Below are 17,043 nucleotides of genomic sequence, written 5' to 3' on the forward strand. Positions count from 1 at the left end.
AACTACCAGTACGCCACCTCCTCCTCCTCCTCCACCGCCACCGCCACCACCGTCTCCACCTCCACCACCTCCACCACCACCAGCATGGCCACCATTCCCCATGTCATGCTTACTATCGACCAAAGTCGAATTCATTATCCGTGCATGACCATCAACATCATCATCCAACACCCGCCTCATAAGAGCTTCAACACCCACACCATTTTCATCGCCACCACAAACCAAGTAATTAGGACTCAACACAACACAAAAACAAACACACACACAAACAAGTAACCCGTAACCCATTTCCCTCTATTTGTCAATGTTCTCCTTCTTGCACTATATATAGGACAGAGATGGCCACTCTCAGTTGCTAAAAGGGACAACTAGAATTCTTCCAAATCAATTTTGTCCCCACTCTCGGTATCTCAACTAAGCCAACATACTCTAATTACTTACTTATCTTATTACTGTCGACTTTTTTAATACTTTTTGTATTATGCTATGGCCAAATGAATAACTTTTCTTTTGCAATAAACTTCTATAGAAGTAATAATTCACTCAAAAATCAAAAGTCTGACCATTTATAGATTTCAATTTAAGCTAGCAAAACAAATCACCTTTACAGTACATTATTGGATTATACATACTTTTAATTAAAACGATTTTTTGTACAAAAATACTAAAATAAAGCAGCTGGATTATTTCAATTGATAAAAGGCTACTAGCATTGGTTCGGAGTATAGTATTCGACGCATTTTTTTTTTTTTTTTTCATTTTTATTTATTAGGTCAATATCAATAGTAAGAACATCCACAGCACAACGGCGTAAGGCAGGGGACGCTTGAGGCCGGGGGGGATGTGAGGGAGAGAATCTACTGCTAAGTAGCTCAGTGCAGCGCGGTGGGAGATGGGGGTGGTTTTGTGTATTTATATTTGTTTACTTTCAATTATTACTACTATTAATTGCATTTATATTTTTTAAATTTCAATTAATAAATTATTAATATTATTAATTATAATTAAATTTGTAACAATATCTTATTAATTATGCATTTATTATTGAAATTATGAATTTCATTGTAATAATACAATTACTTATACATTTATTATTCAAAATTTTGAATAAAAGTGTCAATTATATTGATGTGACATACGGGGGTAGATGGCATCCATTGTGTGAGTTGTGGCCCAACGCAAAAAAAGAAAGAAAGAGAGAATAGTAACATGGCGGAAGGGCATCTATTGTGATTGCTCTAAACAAATTTTTTGAGATATAAACAAATTTAAGGTTAACCATTGTGTGTCCCTTTACTTTATGTTACTACTAATTTAATTTTTTTGAAATTTATAAAAAAAGAATTATTTATATAGTTTAATCATTAATAATATTTATATCCTAATTTACCAATAAAAGTTTTATTTGACACGAATTAAACTGTATAAGTGGAAAAAGTTATGAAAATATCATCCTCATTTTTAAACACGGAGTATTAATTTTATAATTTTAATATGAATGAAAATTAGGTTCCCCAAACAGCCATTGAATTTCCAAGTAATTCTTTTAACTCTTAATTACGCCTATAACTTTATTACTTAAAAAGTAAAAAGTATATGGAGAGATTAGGTATTGTATGATTGGATTTGAAGGCGTGGGTTTTAATTCATTGCCAAATGAGAATAGAGTTAGGAGAAAAGTGATAAAACATGTGACTAGAAGGTAGGATTTGGTCCACTCTCAATACTGTCGATCGAGTACATTCTTACTCTTCTACAAATTTATTCTTAAATTTAATTAAACGTACGATTAATTATCTTAATTGACATCTTGGTTTAAAAAATAATTGATGAAAAAAGTCAGTAAAAGATAATTCGTATTTTTATATGTAAGTATGTTATAGTCAATAAATAGTAATAATTATCTTAATTGACTCGTCTTTGTTTGAAGAAATTAAAGAAAAAATGATGAAAAAAGTTAAGTGAAATATGATTTATATGTATATTGTATAATAAAAATTAATAAATATAAATTATAAAAGAGAGTGAAATATGAGTCATATCACTAAATTCGAGCTAAGCCCAACCTATAATTTTAGAATGATCCTTGAACAAATTAAGTTAAATAGGAGCATTTTAGGACTATTAATAATGTCTTTTAAATAGAGATGATGATGCACTACACTCGTCATATGATATAATATATGATGCCGAATATTATATATATTGTACCTTATTTCAATGAACACGAATAATATTAAAGGATCCTGAAATTAACCATGTTATTATGGATTTATAATGTTGTCCAGTTGTGACTCACAAATTTTGTCAGAGTGCATTCCAGATAATTCCAATATGGAGGTTATCTTGAATTTATATTAATGACTACTAAGTTGAGTGTAATAATTATCTCCCATGTGAACCATTGTTTCAAAATTTCCTTTCCCTTTTCTTCAAGCAATTGCAACCAAAATCTTGATTTTCAATGCAACCCGAAACCCATCATTTATGTAGACATTTAAAAAAAAATAAAGATAAATTAACGAAAATTGTAAGTACAAAGTGCCCTCTCAAATTTGAATAGGATAAGATCAAACTATTTTTAATTGATAGCATCATTAATTACATATTTTATGACTAATTTGACCCCATTAACAATTATAAGAGGAAGATTATACTATTATAATTTTCCTTAGTTATTTATATATTTTTAAAATATTTAATTGAAAATTTTCAATGTTATTAAAAAGATTCACCGTTATTAAAATTTTTAACAAAGATAGAACAATCATTCATAGTATATTAATGCAGATAAGTTTTTTTATTCGTTTTATTGTAAACTATCAAAATGATATGAAGATAAATAAATTGTTCCTTTTTCTACACAGTAAAAATTGGGCAAAATACTTTTTTATTTGAAAGTTCTCTTGTATTATGCCATATATATTTTTAAAACTGCTGATTTTTTATTTTTTATTTCCAACTTTTAATTTCACAAATAATATACATATATTGGTAGGGGATAGCAGTGGCGGATCCAAGATTTTTAGTTTGGGGGGTACGGAATTGTACAACAAATAATTACGATATAAATAAAATAATTAAAATGGAAATAATTTTTTTTGTATGAAGGTACAAGTTGTACTAAACATAATAATATATAAAATGATAAAAATAATATTCCAAAGCATATAATATAATATAATACTATAAAAAATGATAAACAAAAGTAATAAAGTATATTATAAAAATCAAAGAAATTAAAAATAGAAATCAAAATCTAGAAAAGAAAATAGGAGTTCAAATAATTACAAAACTAAAAAACCTACCACAGAAAAAAAAGAGTGCAAATTATTAGTACTAAGTACTACTCCCTCCGTCCCGGCTAAGATGACACATTGCTTAGCCGGCTGCACGGGATTTTAGGAGTTATTGGTTAAAGTGTTTAATTGGAGAGAGAGAAGGTGAGTGTAGGTATTAAAGTAGAAAGATGAAGAAAGATGGATATTTTAATAGAATTGAGAAAAAGTGGTTGAGTGTATTAATTGGAGAAGAGAAAGTTACTAAAAAAGGAAATGTGTCATCTTGGTTGGGACAAACTAAAAAGGAAAACGTGTCATCTTAAGCGGGACGGAGGGAGTAACTAGTAATTACTCCATAACTGAAATAGAGTTCGAATATAACTAAAATCATATAAAAGGAGAGTAAAGATAATCTTACCAATTTAAAGTGACAGTTTGATGAGAATATAAATTTATTCTTTTTGGAGGAAAAATGTGAAACTATTTTTTTTTTACTTTTTTGGTCATTTTGAGAAATGGCAACCATTAGATAGAAAAAAGACAGCTCTTATTGAGCAATAGTGACTTCTCAAATAAGATTAAACAGTTATATATACTCACACCATTAATTGAATCTGCATTTTAGTGGACTAATTATCTGATTTTTTGATTGCAGTTAGCGACAGCTCAAAGCCTCCACCAATGGATGACGAGGGCAGTAGGCTGAGGTTGTTGGGCGGTGACGGTCCGATCCGGCGGCGTGAAGCAGACGGCGTAAAGCTGGCGAGTGAACTGTGAAGCACGGCGGTGGAGTAGCGAGACACGGCGGAAGAAGCAGTGGAGCGGTGAGGCGGCTGTGGTCGTGGCGGCTCCGAGTTGAGAGAGAAGAAGAGAGAGCGGTGGGCGGCGGCGGGCAGCTGGCCGAGGTCTGCAGGAGGCGTGAAGCTCGCAGTCGAACTGGCGAGGCATGACGGTGGAGCAACATGGTCGATTTGAGAGACAAGAACAGCGGGCGACGGGTGGTGGGCTGAGGTCGGCAGGCAGGCGCGAAGCTCGAGGACAAGTTGGCGAAGCACGACCGTGGAGCGGCGACGACGATTTAAGAGGGAAGCAAAATGAGATTGTAGCAGTCGAGAGAAGAAGAGGATGGAGAGATAGGGCGCCACTTTAGTAGGGCTGGCAAATCGTGCGGATTGGGTCGCTATCGGGTCAACCCAATATCGACCCAATCTTATCGGGTCCCAACCCAACCCAACCCAAATCATCGTGTTCTTATCGGGTTCAACCCAAACAGATTCGTGTCGGATTCGTGCGGATTTCGTGTCATCCAAAAAAATATTCGGTCATCTTTTAATGATAGTAAGTTACTACACAATATAAACGCTATACGATAACGACCGACATATGATATTATATAATTAAAATTTGATATTACACGATAAAATAAGATATTACAAAATTAAAATAATTAATTTAAATAATGTTTAAATCCAAATAATAAAATTAGTATATTAAAATTAAATCTAACAAATAAAGTTAAAATAATTAAAATAATTATTTTTTAATAAAATTTAAGTATGCAGTAATTGTTGGGACTACCGCAGCGGAAGACACGGAAACCAAACAGGTCCTAGACGGATCTATTTAGGTGATTATGCATTAGACTCCAATTTCATGCAATAAACATAGATCTATAGATTTAACATCAAATAAACACATAATCATGCATATTCGATGTAGATTCGATTGTTACCTCATAATCCATCATTGGATTGACGTTGCTAGTTGCACCACCCGAAGATCCTTGGTTTATCGACCACGAATCTTCCGTACTATTCCCTTGTCCTTGATTCTCCATCCGTGTGGGCGGATCTTAGATTATCAATTAAATAACTTTGAATGGATCTAGGGAAACCCAATACAAACACCAAATCGTCTAGATCTAATCCTATGAATTAGGATAGATCAAGAACAATAATCAAAACCCTAATTCTCCCACGTGCTAGGCACGAAAATCGAGACAAGTGAGAGAGAAGAGGGAGGCGCCGATTTTGCCTCCTAGGGTTAGGGTTTGAGGTGCCTTGGATTGTGTGCTAGGGTTTCCCTTTCATTCATTATTTATAGTGGACCTTATTGGGCTAGTAAGGGGATCCATGGAATGACTTAAGTGTTGGGCTCACCCATTAGATAAATTACTAATTAAATCAAATGACCCATGATTTAATATATTATCAATGGAATATTATTTTATTCCACTAAAGAATAATATTGCACTCCCACTTAAATCACCAAATTACAAATAACTTGGGTCCATTTTATTTTATAATATTTCCCGCGTTTAAGATTATCTTGATCCGTCAATTTAATTCTTTTGTCTGCTATGTGACTAGAATTAAATTAATTCTCCAAAGAGTTTTTCTAGTTTGAAACTTTATTTATTATTCGTGGAATAAATTCCAACTGCGCAGATTTCTGAATAATAAATTCCTCTTTCAAACACCTCATTGGGGATCACCCTTTTAGGGATTTAATCATACCACACTGGGCACGCGAAATCTATGAAATAATATTCCAATACCTTCATGTTATTCAATTACTACCACCCAAGATATCATGAACTTGAGTTACGTACAAACTCTCACATATTGATAAGTCAAAGTGGCGTTTGATTGAATAAACAATATTGATATTAATATCATAGACTAGAAAATACTAAACTTTCTGAAATATATTCTTTCAGTAGATAGCAATAAAGAATACATTTCGGATTAGATCCTTTCAGTGCTTTACCACACCGGTGTTACTAATCTCTTCTTAGGTAAGAGAGAATTATCACAAACACCGCAACCGTACCAATAGGTAGCCAAAGTCTATCTAGGTTGTGAATACGTTTTTCTTCTTACTAGATCTGGCCAAGTCCCCTACTGGAAAACTCATGAGGAGATTCATCGAATTTTCCTACTTGACCTTCTTAGTAAAAAGCCTTAGACTTGTTTATTATATTTCAATAATAAACCATTATATTATATTATTTATTCTCATAAATAGGTAAACAAGTGGACGTGGCGTTTCTCGTATACATGCACAAGCTGACTGTACAAAGGCATACGTGGAAGGAGCTGATGCACAAATGCTATTAAATGAGATGCGCAGGAAGAAGGAACTTTGTGCAGCATTTACCTATGAATTTGAGGTCAACTCAAAGGATAGACTGACACGTTTGTTTTGGTGTGATCCAACTGCCAAGAGAAATTATCATTTGTATGGTGATATTGTTTCTTTTGATACGACATACTCAACAAATAGGTACGTGCACACTAATTATATTCATATGCCTCATAGTTTACTATCTTTCAATTCAATGAAGTATATTGAGCGTATAATGATATATATTGTGTTGTTTTTCAATTCAGTGAAGTATATTAAGCATTTAGTGAACTACAATAAGCTTACAATGAAGTATATTGAGCATTTAGTGAATTACAATATGCTTACAGTGAAGTGTATTGAGTATACTTATATTGCTCTGATTTTTCGTTTCAGTGAAGTAAAATGTGCTTAGAGTGAAGTATTCCTTGATTAGAGTGAAGTGTTTGTGATCCATGCTTATGTGCACTATTTTATCATTTTAGTGAAGTAAAATATGCTTAGACTGAAGTATTATAGAGTTAGAGTGAAGTGTTTGTGATCCATGCTTAAAGTGCTTTGTTTTTCCATTTCAGTGAAGTAAAACATGCTTAGAATGAAGTATTTCGTGATTAAAGTGAAGTGTTTGTGATTAAAGTATATTCTGCATGTCTTATAGTGATTTTAACATGTAGGTACTGCATGATATTTGCTCCTTTTACGGGCAAGGATAATCATGGTCGCCCTGTGACATTTGCTGCTGGCCTTTTGTCCAAGGAAAATGCCGACTCCTTTTCATGGTTATTTAAACAATTTGTGAAATGTATGGGTGTGGCTCCGAAGCTAATCGTAACCGACCAAGACTTAGGAATGAAAGTTGCTATTGCAGAGGTTCTTCTTAATACAAGACACAGGTGGTGCATGTGGCATATAATGAATAAAGTTGCTGACAAATTGCCAAAGAACATGCTTGGTAGTGAAGAACTAAAGAAGGAATTGAATGCATGTGTTTGGTCGGAGTTGATAGAGCCTGATGCATTTGAAGAATCTTGGCATGCTATAATGGAAAGATATGGGCTGGCCAATAATGACTGGTTTTTGTCAATGTTTGCATCCAGAAAGTTTTGGGTTCCTGCCTTTTTCCGTGATTTTCCGATGAGCTCGTTGATAAAGACAACATCTTTGTCCGAATCACAGAATAGCTTTTTTAAAAGGTACTCAAAGTGTCGGGCTAACCTTATGCTATTTTATATGAACTATAACCATGCTTTGGAGGCTCAAAGAAGTAATAGTGCAAAGCTTGAATACTATGATTCAACAAAAGTGCCTATTTTGCAAACAGAATTGGAAATTGAGAAACATGCATCAACAATATATAGTGGCAGTGCTTTTAATGCAATTCAAAAGGAGATAGTTTATGCATGTTTCTCTTTGTCTTGTGCAACTCTAGGAGTGTCTACCAATAGAGAGAATGAAGTATATAACATAAATGACAAGGATTCAAACTCATGGACAGTGACTTACTCCATTGGTGATGACACCTATTTGTGTGGATGTAAAAAGTTTGAGAGACTTGGTCTATCGTGCAGCCATATATTTTGTGTGTTGAAATATAAGTTTGTTAAGTTGATACCCGAGAAGTTGCGTGGATGGAGATGGTTGAAGTCACAGTTTGTGAAGCCAATACATGGAGGTTTTTGTGATGATCATGAAGTATTCTCTGCTGTAGACGAGAAGAAGATTGCATTTAAAAACATGTATGCATTATTCTTTGAAATAGCACAAAGTATTGAAGGGAACATTGACCAAATCAATGCATTTACTGCAATTATTGAAGAAGGTAAGAAGCAGCTTCTTGGAGAAGGTGTTGTTCTGTCTTCAATAGAGAAGAGAGCATTGATTGAAAACTTCTATGGCTCACGAGTACCAAACTTTATTGAAGTTCATCCTCCTAATGTTGTCAGTACAAAGGGAAGTGGAAGTAGGAGGAAATCAAAGAAGGAGGCAGGAATCAAGTTAGCAAAGAAACCAGGCCGAAAGTGTGGAAACTGTCATGTGATAGGACACCATGATTCGAGGAATTGCAAAAAGGTGAATGAGAAGACAAAACAGAGGCAGTGAGGATTTGGAAAGAAATAGTTCACTCTGGTTTTAGGAGGAGAAGAACAAGAAAAAGAGTAGAAACCAATGTTGAAGCTGGTTGTTTTGTTCCAATAGTTCTGTTCCAAAATTTATTACTTCACTCGCATATTTCTGTTCTTCATTCCTTTAAATCTGTACTTCAGTCTTATAGTTTCTTCATTTACATATTGAATTTGAATTTGTTTAAACTTTTGCAAGCTTAAATAGAATAGACTGAAGTGTTTTTATAATGGCTTATTTTTTCTTTATTATGACGTTTATCTTAATCTTACTTTGATATATTTTACATTTGTCAATCACTTATCAATAGATCTCAGAAATGAACTAAATATGGTACCCAATGCAGTGTTTCAGGCTAACACTGAACAACATTTAAAGAGGAAAAACCAATGTTGAGGGTTGTTTCTTACTTCTGTACTTCAATCATGTAGTTTCTTACTTCATTTACATTTTTGAATTTGAACTTGTTTAGACCTTTTGCAAGCTTAAAGAGAATAGACTGAATTTTTTTTATAATGTCTTATTAATCTTAAATAGAACAGACAAAATATATAGTACGAGTAGATTATTAATCTTACTTTATATTTTCCATTTGTCGATAGATCTTTGAAATGAACTAAGATTTCTGAAATGAACTAAATCGGTTACCCAATGCAGTATTATAGGCTAATAATGAACAACATTACAAAGTGTGGTATTTTATTCAAAATTGCTCATAACAGATGTATGTCAAATACAAAATTTGATTCATTAATTCTTCTTTAAATATGAAGCAATCATTTTCTCAACATCAATTTCAATGTGTTTGCTTTCCTCTTCATAATACGCTGATGTAACAATTTTGTTGTTGAAGCTTTCGTGGCTGTTTTCAGCTAACAGCAGTGCCGAACAATATTTTGCCCTCAAGCTTTGAAGCACACCTGAGCTTGATTTCTTCAAGCCGCAATTCCAGCAACCTTCACGCTCACCCTTGTACGTTTCCATATGCCGCATCAGAAATACTCCACAGTCTTCAACGTTATCAACTGTCCTCCATGGCATTTTCAATCTCTCCATTTTGGCGTTGGAAACGATCTTGCAATATGCGTGGAGACCATTCTTTGTGAGGAAGTGACAAAAATATGATCTCTGCATGTACAAAACAAATACATGGCATTTGTAGTTGTGTGTATTCATATGTATGTGCTATAAAATTCAATCATAAGAGAAGAATACGAACCAATGTTTCTGGAATATGACCATAATTAATTGTGAGGTCGTTGTCATCCCCGTTTGCAGAATTGTCTATTATAGCAATAGCATTTCTCTTGAAGCAAAAACAAACAACATAATAATGCTGATTTGAACATATGGGGAAGAAGACCTATTGAATGAAGTAACAAGCAATATGAATGAAGTAATAAAGTATACAAATGAAGTACTGCACAATCTGAAAATGAAGTAACATGAAAAATGAATGAAGTAATAAAATGTATGAATGAAGTAATATAGTGTAGAAATGAAGTACTAATGAAGTAATGATGCTTGTACCGTGTTCACATCTTTCCATTTGAAATATGGAATTTCCTTCACCTCTCTGTCCAAGTTGTTACAGAAGTTTGCAATAACTGTGTTGACATCCATGGATTGAGGCTTTGTCACAATGGTGTACAACTGCATATTAATATTAATGTAGTTAGGATCTTCACAACATACAATCTTATTATATTTCAATAATTTGTACTTACACATGGATAAGTGGTGAAGAATAGCCGCCTTGATGAGTATGGTGATCGGATTTCTTCCATGTTGTTGAGGTAGGAAGCCCATGCATCTATAACGCCAACAACAATCAATTGCCGAGGTATCAAAGAACACATTTCCATCTTTGTAACTTTCACAACATCGTCGTCATAAACAAGTACAAATCTGCACATTGTGTAATACATGTTAGAATTTCACATTCTATTGTTGGATATGTTAATAGTGTGATATACTATTAGAAAACAATATTAGAAATCATACCCATCTCTTTCATGTGTTACAAGAATCCAGTAATATGATTCTTTCTCATCTTTACTGAGCTTGTTTGTAATCTTAACTGGTCTGTCAGCGAATGGAGATCGCAATGCATGAGAAACAGTTTTCTCTGCTCTAGTACGTACCTCCATTCGACCCTTCAAAGTTTTGATCTATTGTTTGCAATAAATAAATCACTTGTAACACATTATTTATTAACCACAAGACAAACTTCAGAGTATATATTATTAGATTCTTAATTTGTACAGGATTACCTTGTTAGCATTGTAAACAATGATCTCAGTCCCCACCGGCTTACCAACTAGAGGACCACTATCCATGAAATCATCATCAATGTCTATATCCTTGTAAGCATCAATAACTGATTGTATTTCCGCAGCGACATTAACATTCTATTCACCAAAATATAGATATAAGTTTTTCCATGATGTAGTGTATCATATTAATAATGAAGTATTATATTATTAGATAGTTCATTCAGAGATATGTTTACTTCATCACAACCAAATATTACTTCATCCAAAATAAATTTATACCTTTGCTCCATTATCTGTATGCAATCTCATATTTGCTCCATGTTGAACTACACACGGTGTATTAAAATCCTGGTAGTGGCAATACGTCCATTCAAAAAATGTTTCATTTCAAGGACAATTTACTTCTTCATATAGGAGGCATACTACTAGCTATTGTAATATTACCTCTGCCACTAGATTAGCTTCTAAGTTTCCCCTTAGTCCAACATCAACATTGAAGATTGATGGTGGAATATTCTGCTGCAAGTAGTATTATATAATCACATAGTTCATTCAGTAAGATGTTTACTTCATCACAACTAAATATTACTTCATGCAGAATGGATAATTATATAACTAGAGAGTTCATTCAGTGAGATTTTTACTTAATCACAACTAAGTGTTACTTCATCCAGAATAAATTTATACCTTTGCTCCATCTTTTGGCTCATTATCTGTATGCGATCTCATATTTGCTCCATGTTGAACTACACACGACGTATTAAAATCCTGGTAGTTGCAATACGTCCATTCAAAAAATGATTCATTCAAGGAAAATTTACTTCATCATATAGGAGGCATACTTCTAACTATTGTAGTATTACCTCTGCCACTAGATTAGCTTCTAAGTTTCCTCTAAGTCCAGCATCAAGATTGAAGATTGATGGTGGAATATTCTGCCATTAGTATTACATAATCAGATAGTTCATTCATTTAGATGTTTACTTCATCACAACTAAATATTAGTTCATCCAGAATGAATAATTATATAATTAAATAGTTCATTCAGTGAGATTTTTACTTCATCCATAATAAATTTATACCTTTGCTCCATCATCTTTTAGCTCATCATCTGTATACGATCTCATATTTGCTCCATGTTGAACTACACACGGTGTATTAAAATCCTGATAGTTGCAATACGTCCATTCAAAAAATGATTCATTTCAATGACAATTTACTTCATCATATAGGAGGCATACTTCTAGCTATTGTAATATTACCTCTGCCACTAGATTAGCTTCTAAGTTTCCCTTAAGTCCAGCATCAACATTGAAGATTGATGGTGGAATATTCTGCCAGTAGTATTATATAATTAGATAGTTCATTCAATGAGATGTTTACTTCATCACAACTAAATATTACTTCATGCAGAATCAATAAGAGCCAAGAACAGCTTCTTACCTTGTCCAAATCTTGGACAGGCATGAATTGCACAGCCTTAAAGATGTAGCTTCCGGGATCTATGTCCCTTGTTGGTGTAGTATCAACCTGTATATAATAAACAGGTATACAAACAAAACCCAATGAACAAGTATTCTTCATTTTAAAACCCCATTATGGAGGAAGTCAGTTAGTTACAAAAACCATATAATACAACAAAAAGGTTTAGTTCATCCCAAATACATGCCATACTAATGTGTTTTATAAATTACATCACAATAACATAAAATTCCAAGCACAACATCACGACACAACCCATCATCAACTTACGTTTCTTCCATGAATCTCTAATCCTAGATCAAACGATGGCCCTTCTGTTTGCCATTTCTTTCTTTGTTCAACCACCCTCATTACTTTTTCTACAGCCTCAATAAACTCGGGATTGTCGAGGTCATCTTCTTCCATTGCTTGAGACATGGACTGTACATCATTGGCATCTTCTTCCGGCTCCATCTCATTCAACCCCATCATCTTCATTGTGCATTTGGCTGCAACTTTAGAGCACCCATCATTCTTTATCTCATCTGCACCATCTTTCAACTCCGTCATCAGTTCACCAAGGACATCAGCAGCCTTTCCCATAAGTGTGATAACTGTAGTTCTACGTTGGGTTGCCTTAGAGATATCATTGGGCTTTGCCGCAGAGGAGGACGCAATATTGACCTTGACAACGTCTTCAGACAGGTAGCTTGTTCGGGGATCAAAGATTGGCTCCTTAATGCCTCTGCCGAATGGCCCGGGCTCAAGCTCCATTTTCTGGCGTTGGTGGATTAACGTGCTTGTCCAGCCCTTAATGGTTGGGAATGTTCGGGTAACAGGCCTCGATCGAAGCACAATCCTATCAATATAACATGGCTACAAAATGAAAGCTATCATTAGTAAAGTTCATATTTAAAACATATTTATTCAATGTTAATAAAATTTTGAATATAAAACTTACCACCAGAAATGAAATTGGGCCAGTGAATGGTTTGTCCTTGTTTTCAGCCCAGGTATTATAGGCCTTGAGTAAGCTATCAATGACATAGCCACACCAGTTGTATTCCTTGACATTATCAATGTCATGGATTACCCCTTCAATTTGCGTGTGCAAGTATCCATCTCCCTTAGGGTTGATCAAGATTGTATCAACCAAAATCAGGAATATCTTCCTGAACTTCTCCCCTCCACTGACATCACTTAACATCTTTTCTATAAGCATATCTGCACCCATTGTAGACCTCTTTCGACCTCCAGATTTTGCAATCTCATCTATGAACTTGTTGCTCTTTTGACGTCCATTATGCTCTAACTTCAAACTACCATTTGGCAACCCCAAGGTAGCCCGCACATCATCATGCCCAATATGTAGTATACCACGTTGGTAAACTACACCGCATGTATCTTGATCAAAATGATCAAGAATCTCAAATGCGAGCTTCGCTGGGATATAGTTCAAGTTGAAGTGCAAAAGACTTCCAAACCCAATATCTTCTACAGCATCTCTTTGATCACCATTAAGCGATTCAATCGCTTCAACAAATTTCCTAGGTCCTCTCTTAAGACATAGGACTCTCTGGACAGAAGGTCTACTTGCATCTTCTTTAGCATCATTACGAACAAACTTTTTACCTTTCTCTTTTCCTTTTTTAGCATCATTTCCTTCTGTATTTTCCGATTCTGCAACTTTGTTAACAATCTTCTTTCTTCGCTTTTCCTTATCCTTATCTCTCTGTTCCCCACCAGGTAAAGCACCTTCTGTTTCTCTGATTCTCTTTGCGCCTAACATATGCAAGTAAAATTATTTAGTTCATCAGTTAACTTATTTAGGTCATTGCAACTAAAATTTATTTTAAAACTAACCTTGGTTCTCTGTATTTGCTGGCTTATCATGCTTATGTTTAGTCCTCAATTCATCATTAAAGTCATTACCACCACATACTTTGTTCATATTCATCATTTCTGAAAAAAGTGGACTATTTTAGTGAATGAATTAAATTACATGTTGTATTAAATCAAACCATAATGGAAGTTTTGGAATTTAACCTTGAAGCTTCTCAATGGGTGTAATGGTTTTCTCTATAGCCTTCAATTTCTTGTCCCCTGCATCAGCATCATCATTAATAAATACAATTAATAGTACTAGTTAACTACACCATGTCAATTTATTATTTCAAAACAAAAATAGCTTAGACTTCACTTTTTACCTTCCAGAACAGAATTTTTGAGGCCTTTAGCTGCATCCAATTTCTCTACAGATGAACCTTTGGCTATATAAAAAGTACACAACACATTGAAAATTAAAAATTAGATAAAGATCAAGATCTTACTTAATCATATGAATTCAATACTTCATTCATCTATGCTTTAATTTAATTTTTTACTTTTGGTAGCAGAGATTTTAGAACTACTTGCATTCTTGCTAGTTGCAGAGGAATTTTTATCTATACATAACAAACACAGAATTAATATACAACATATCATCCACAATAATAGATAATTCTCTTGGAATACTATGTTACCTCATTTATTATGATTTTCACTTTATATTACTTCATTTTTAGAGTCTGATACTTCATTATAATGTTATATTACTTCATTTTAGTAATAAACCCTATTGTATAAACATAGCATTTATATTACTTCAATACAGTAAATAGGTAGTTCATAGTTAGAGTCTGTTACTTCAGAATAATGTTCTATTACTTCATTAGAGTCTGTAACAGGGAACATGAATAAAGTAATAAAGTGTATGAATGAAGTACTTGCCTAAGTAATTTGAGAGGATTTCCAAAGAAATCTTCGAATTCATCTTCTTTCTAGATGAATTTTCACCTATACATGAGAATAGAGAATAAATTTACAACATATCATATACAATTATAGATAGTTCACTTGGAATACTCTGTTACCTCATTTAATATGATGACAGATAGTTTAATATGATACTTCATTATCATAACTTATTACTTCATTATATGAATTCAATACTTCACAACAACTAGATTATAGTTAATAGGAAAACAGATCAGTTGCATTACCTCATCACATAAAATATGTAGTTCATTTGAATATGCAAACAATGCAGCAGTTAATTTTAGTTTTAAATCCTAAACTAATACAAAACAGTAAACATATACTTCATTTTTAGAGTCATTTACTTCATTGTAATGTTTTATTACTTCATTTTGGTAATAAAACCTATTGTATAACTTATTACTTCATTATATGAATTCAATACTTCACAACAACTAATATACAACATATCATCCACAATTATAGATAGTTCACTTGGAATAATACTATGTTAATTCATTAAGTACACATTAAATATCAATTCATTTTTTACCTTTTGTAGTAGGGATTTCCGTAGGGATTTGAGTAGAACTACTTGCTTTTTTCCTAGTTGAAGAGGAATTTTTACCTGTACATAACAAATACAGAATTAATTTACAACATATAATCCACAATTATAGATAGTTCACTTGGAATACTCTGTTACCTCATTTAATATGATTACAGATAGTTTAATATGATACTTCATTATCATAACTTATTACTTCATTATATGAATTCAATACTTCACAACAACTAGATTATAGTTAATAGGAAAACAGATCAGTTGCATTACCTCATCACATAAAATATGTAGGTCATTTGAATATGCAAACAATGCATCAGTTAATTTTAGTTCTAAATCCTAAACTCATACAAAACAGTAAACATATACTTCATTTTTAGAGTCATTTACTTCATTCTAATGTTTTATTACTTCATTTTAGTAATAAAACCTATTGTATAACTTATTACTTCATTATATGAATTCAATACTTCACAACAACTAATATACAACATATCATCCACAATTATAGATAGTTCACTTGGAATAATACTATGTTAATTCATTAAGTACACATTAAATATCAATTCATTTTTTACCTTTTGTAGTAGGGATTTCCGTAGGGATTTGAGTAGAACTACTTGCTTTTTTCCTAGTTGAAGAGGAATTTTTACCTGTACATAACAAATACAGAATTAATTTACAACATATAATCCACAATTATAGATAGTTCACTTGGAATACTCTGTTACCTCATTTAATATGATTACAGATAGTTTAATATGATACTTCATTATCATAACTTATTACTTCATTATATGAATTCAATACTTCACAACAACTAGATTATAGTTAATAGGAAAACAGATCAGTTGCATTACCTCATCACATAAAATATGTAGTTCATTTGAATATGCAAACAATGCAGCAGTTAATTTTAGTTCTAAATCCTAAACTCATACAAAACAGTAAACATATACTTCATTTTTAGAGTCATTTACTTCATTGTAATGTTTTATTACTTCATTTTGGTAATAAAACCTACTGTATAAACAAATGATTTATATTACTTCATTATCATAATTTATTACTTCATCGTATCAATTTACTACTTCATTAAAAAGAATATGTAGTTCATTTTGATGAAGAACACAACAGTTAAGTTTAATCCAAAATTCCTAAACACATCAATAAGAAACACAATATCAATATACAACATATCATCTACGATTTTAGAAAGTTCACTTGGAATACTCTGTTACCTGATTTTCATAATTTATTTCTTCATTTTACAAATATAATTCCTAGGTTTTACCTTCTGGATCTGAAATTTTCTTTCCATCATCTGCATCGAGGTTCCGAGTTGCTTGTTTCATATCCGGCTGCTTCTGAGTCGATTTTTGTACTATTTTGACAAAAATCAGAATCGAAGTTAGGA

The 17,043-nt window shown here is 32.9% G+C and overlaps 1 protein-coding gene across 1 annotated transcript; it reads left to right on the forward strand.

Annotated features, from left to right (window-relative positions):
• The first annotated feature begins 7,088 nt into the window (after window positions 1-7,088).
• Window positions 7,089-8,507, forward strand: LOC125206597 (protein FAR1-RELATED SEQUENCE 5-like). Its single transcript, XM_048105841.1, has one exon. It carries the CDS (start codon window positions 7,089-7,091, stop codon window positions 8,505-8,507), a length of 1,419 nt encoding a protein of 472 aa, XP_047961798.1.
• Window positions 8,508-17,043: the final 8,536 nt, after the last annotated feature.

This window comes from Salvia hispanica, chromosome 2 (genome assembly GCF_023119035.1).
Source record: "Salvia hispanica cultivar TCC Black 2014 chromosome 2, UniMelb_Shisp_WGS_1.0, whole genome shotgun sequence".
Lineage (NCBI taxonomy): Eukaryota > Viridiplantae > Streptophyta > Magnoliopsida > Lamiales > Lamiaceae > Salvia > Salvia hispanica.

Excerpts from the sequence above, each read along its gene's own strand:
- LOC125206597 (XM_048105841.1), top strand. The coding sequence starts at position 7,089 with ATGATATTTGCTCCTTTTACGGGCAAGGATAATCATGGTCGCCCTGTG.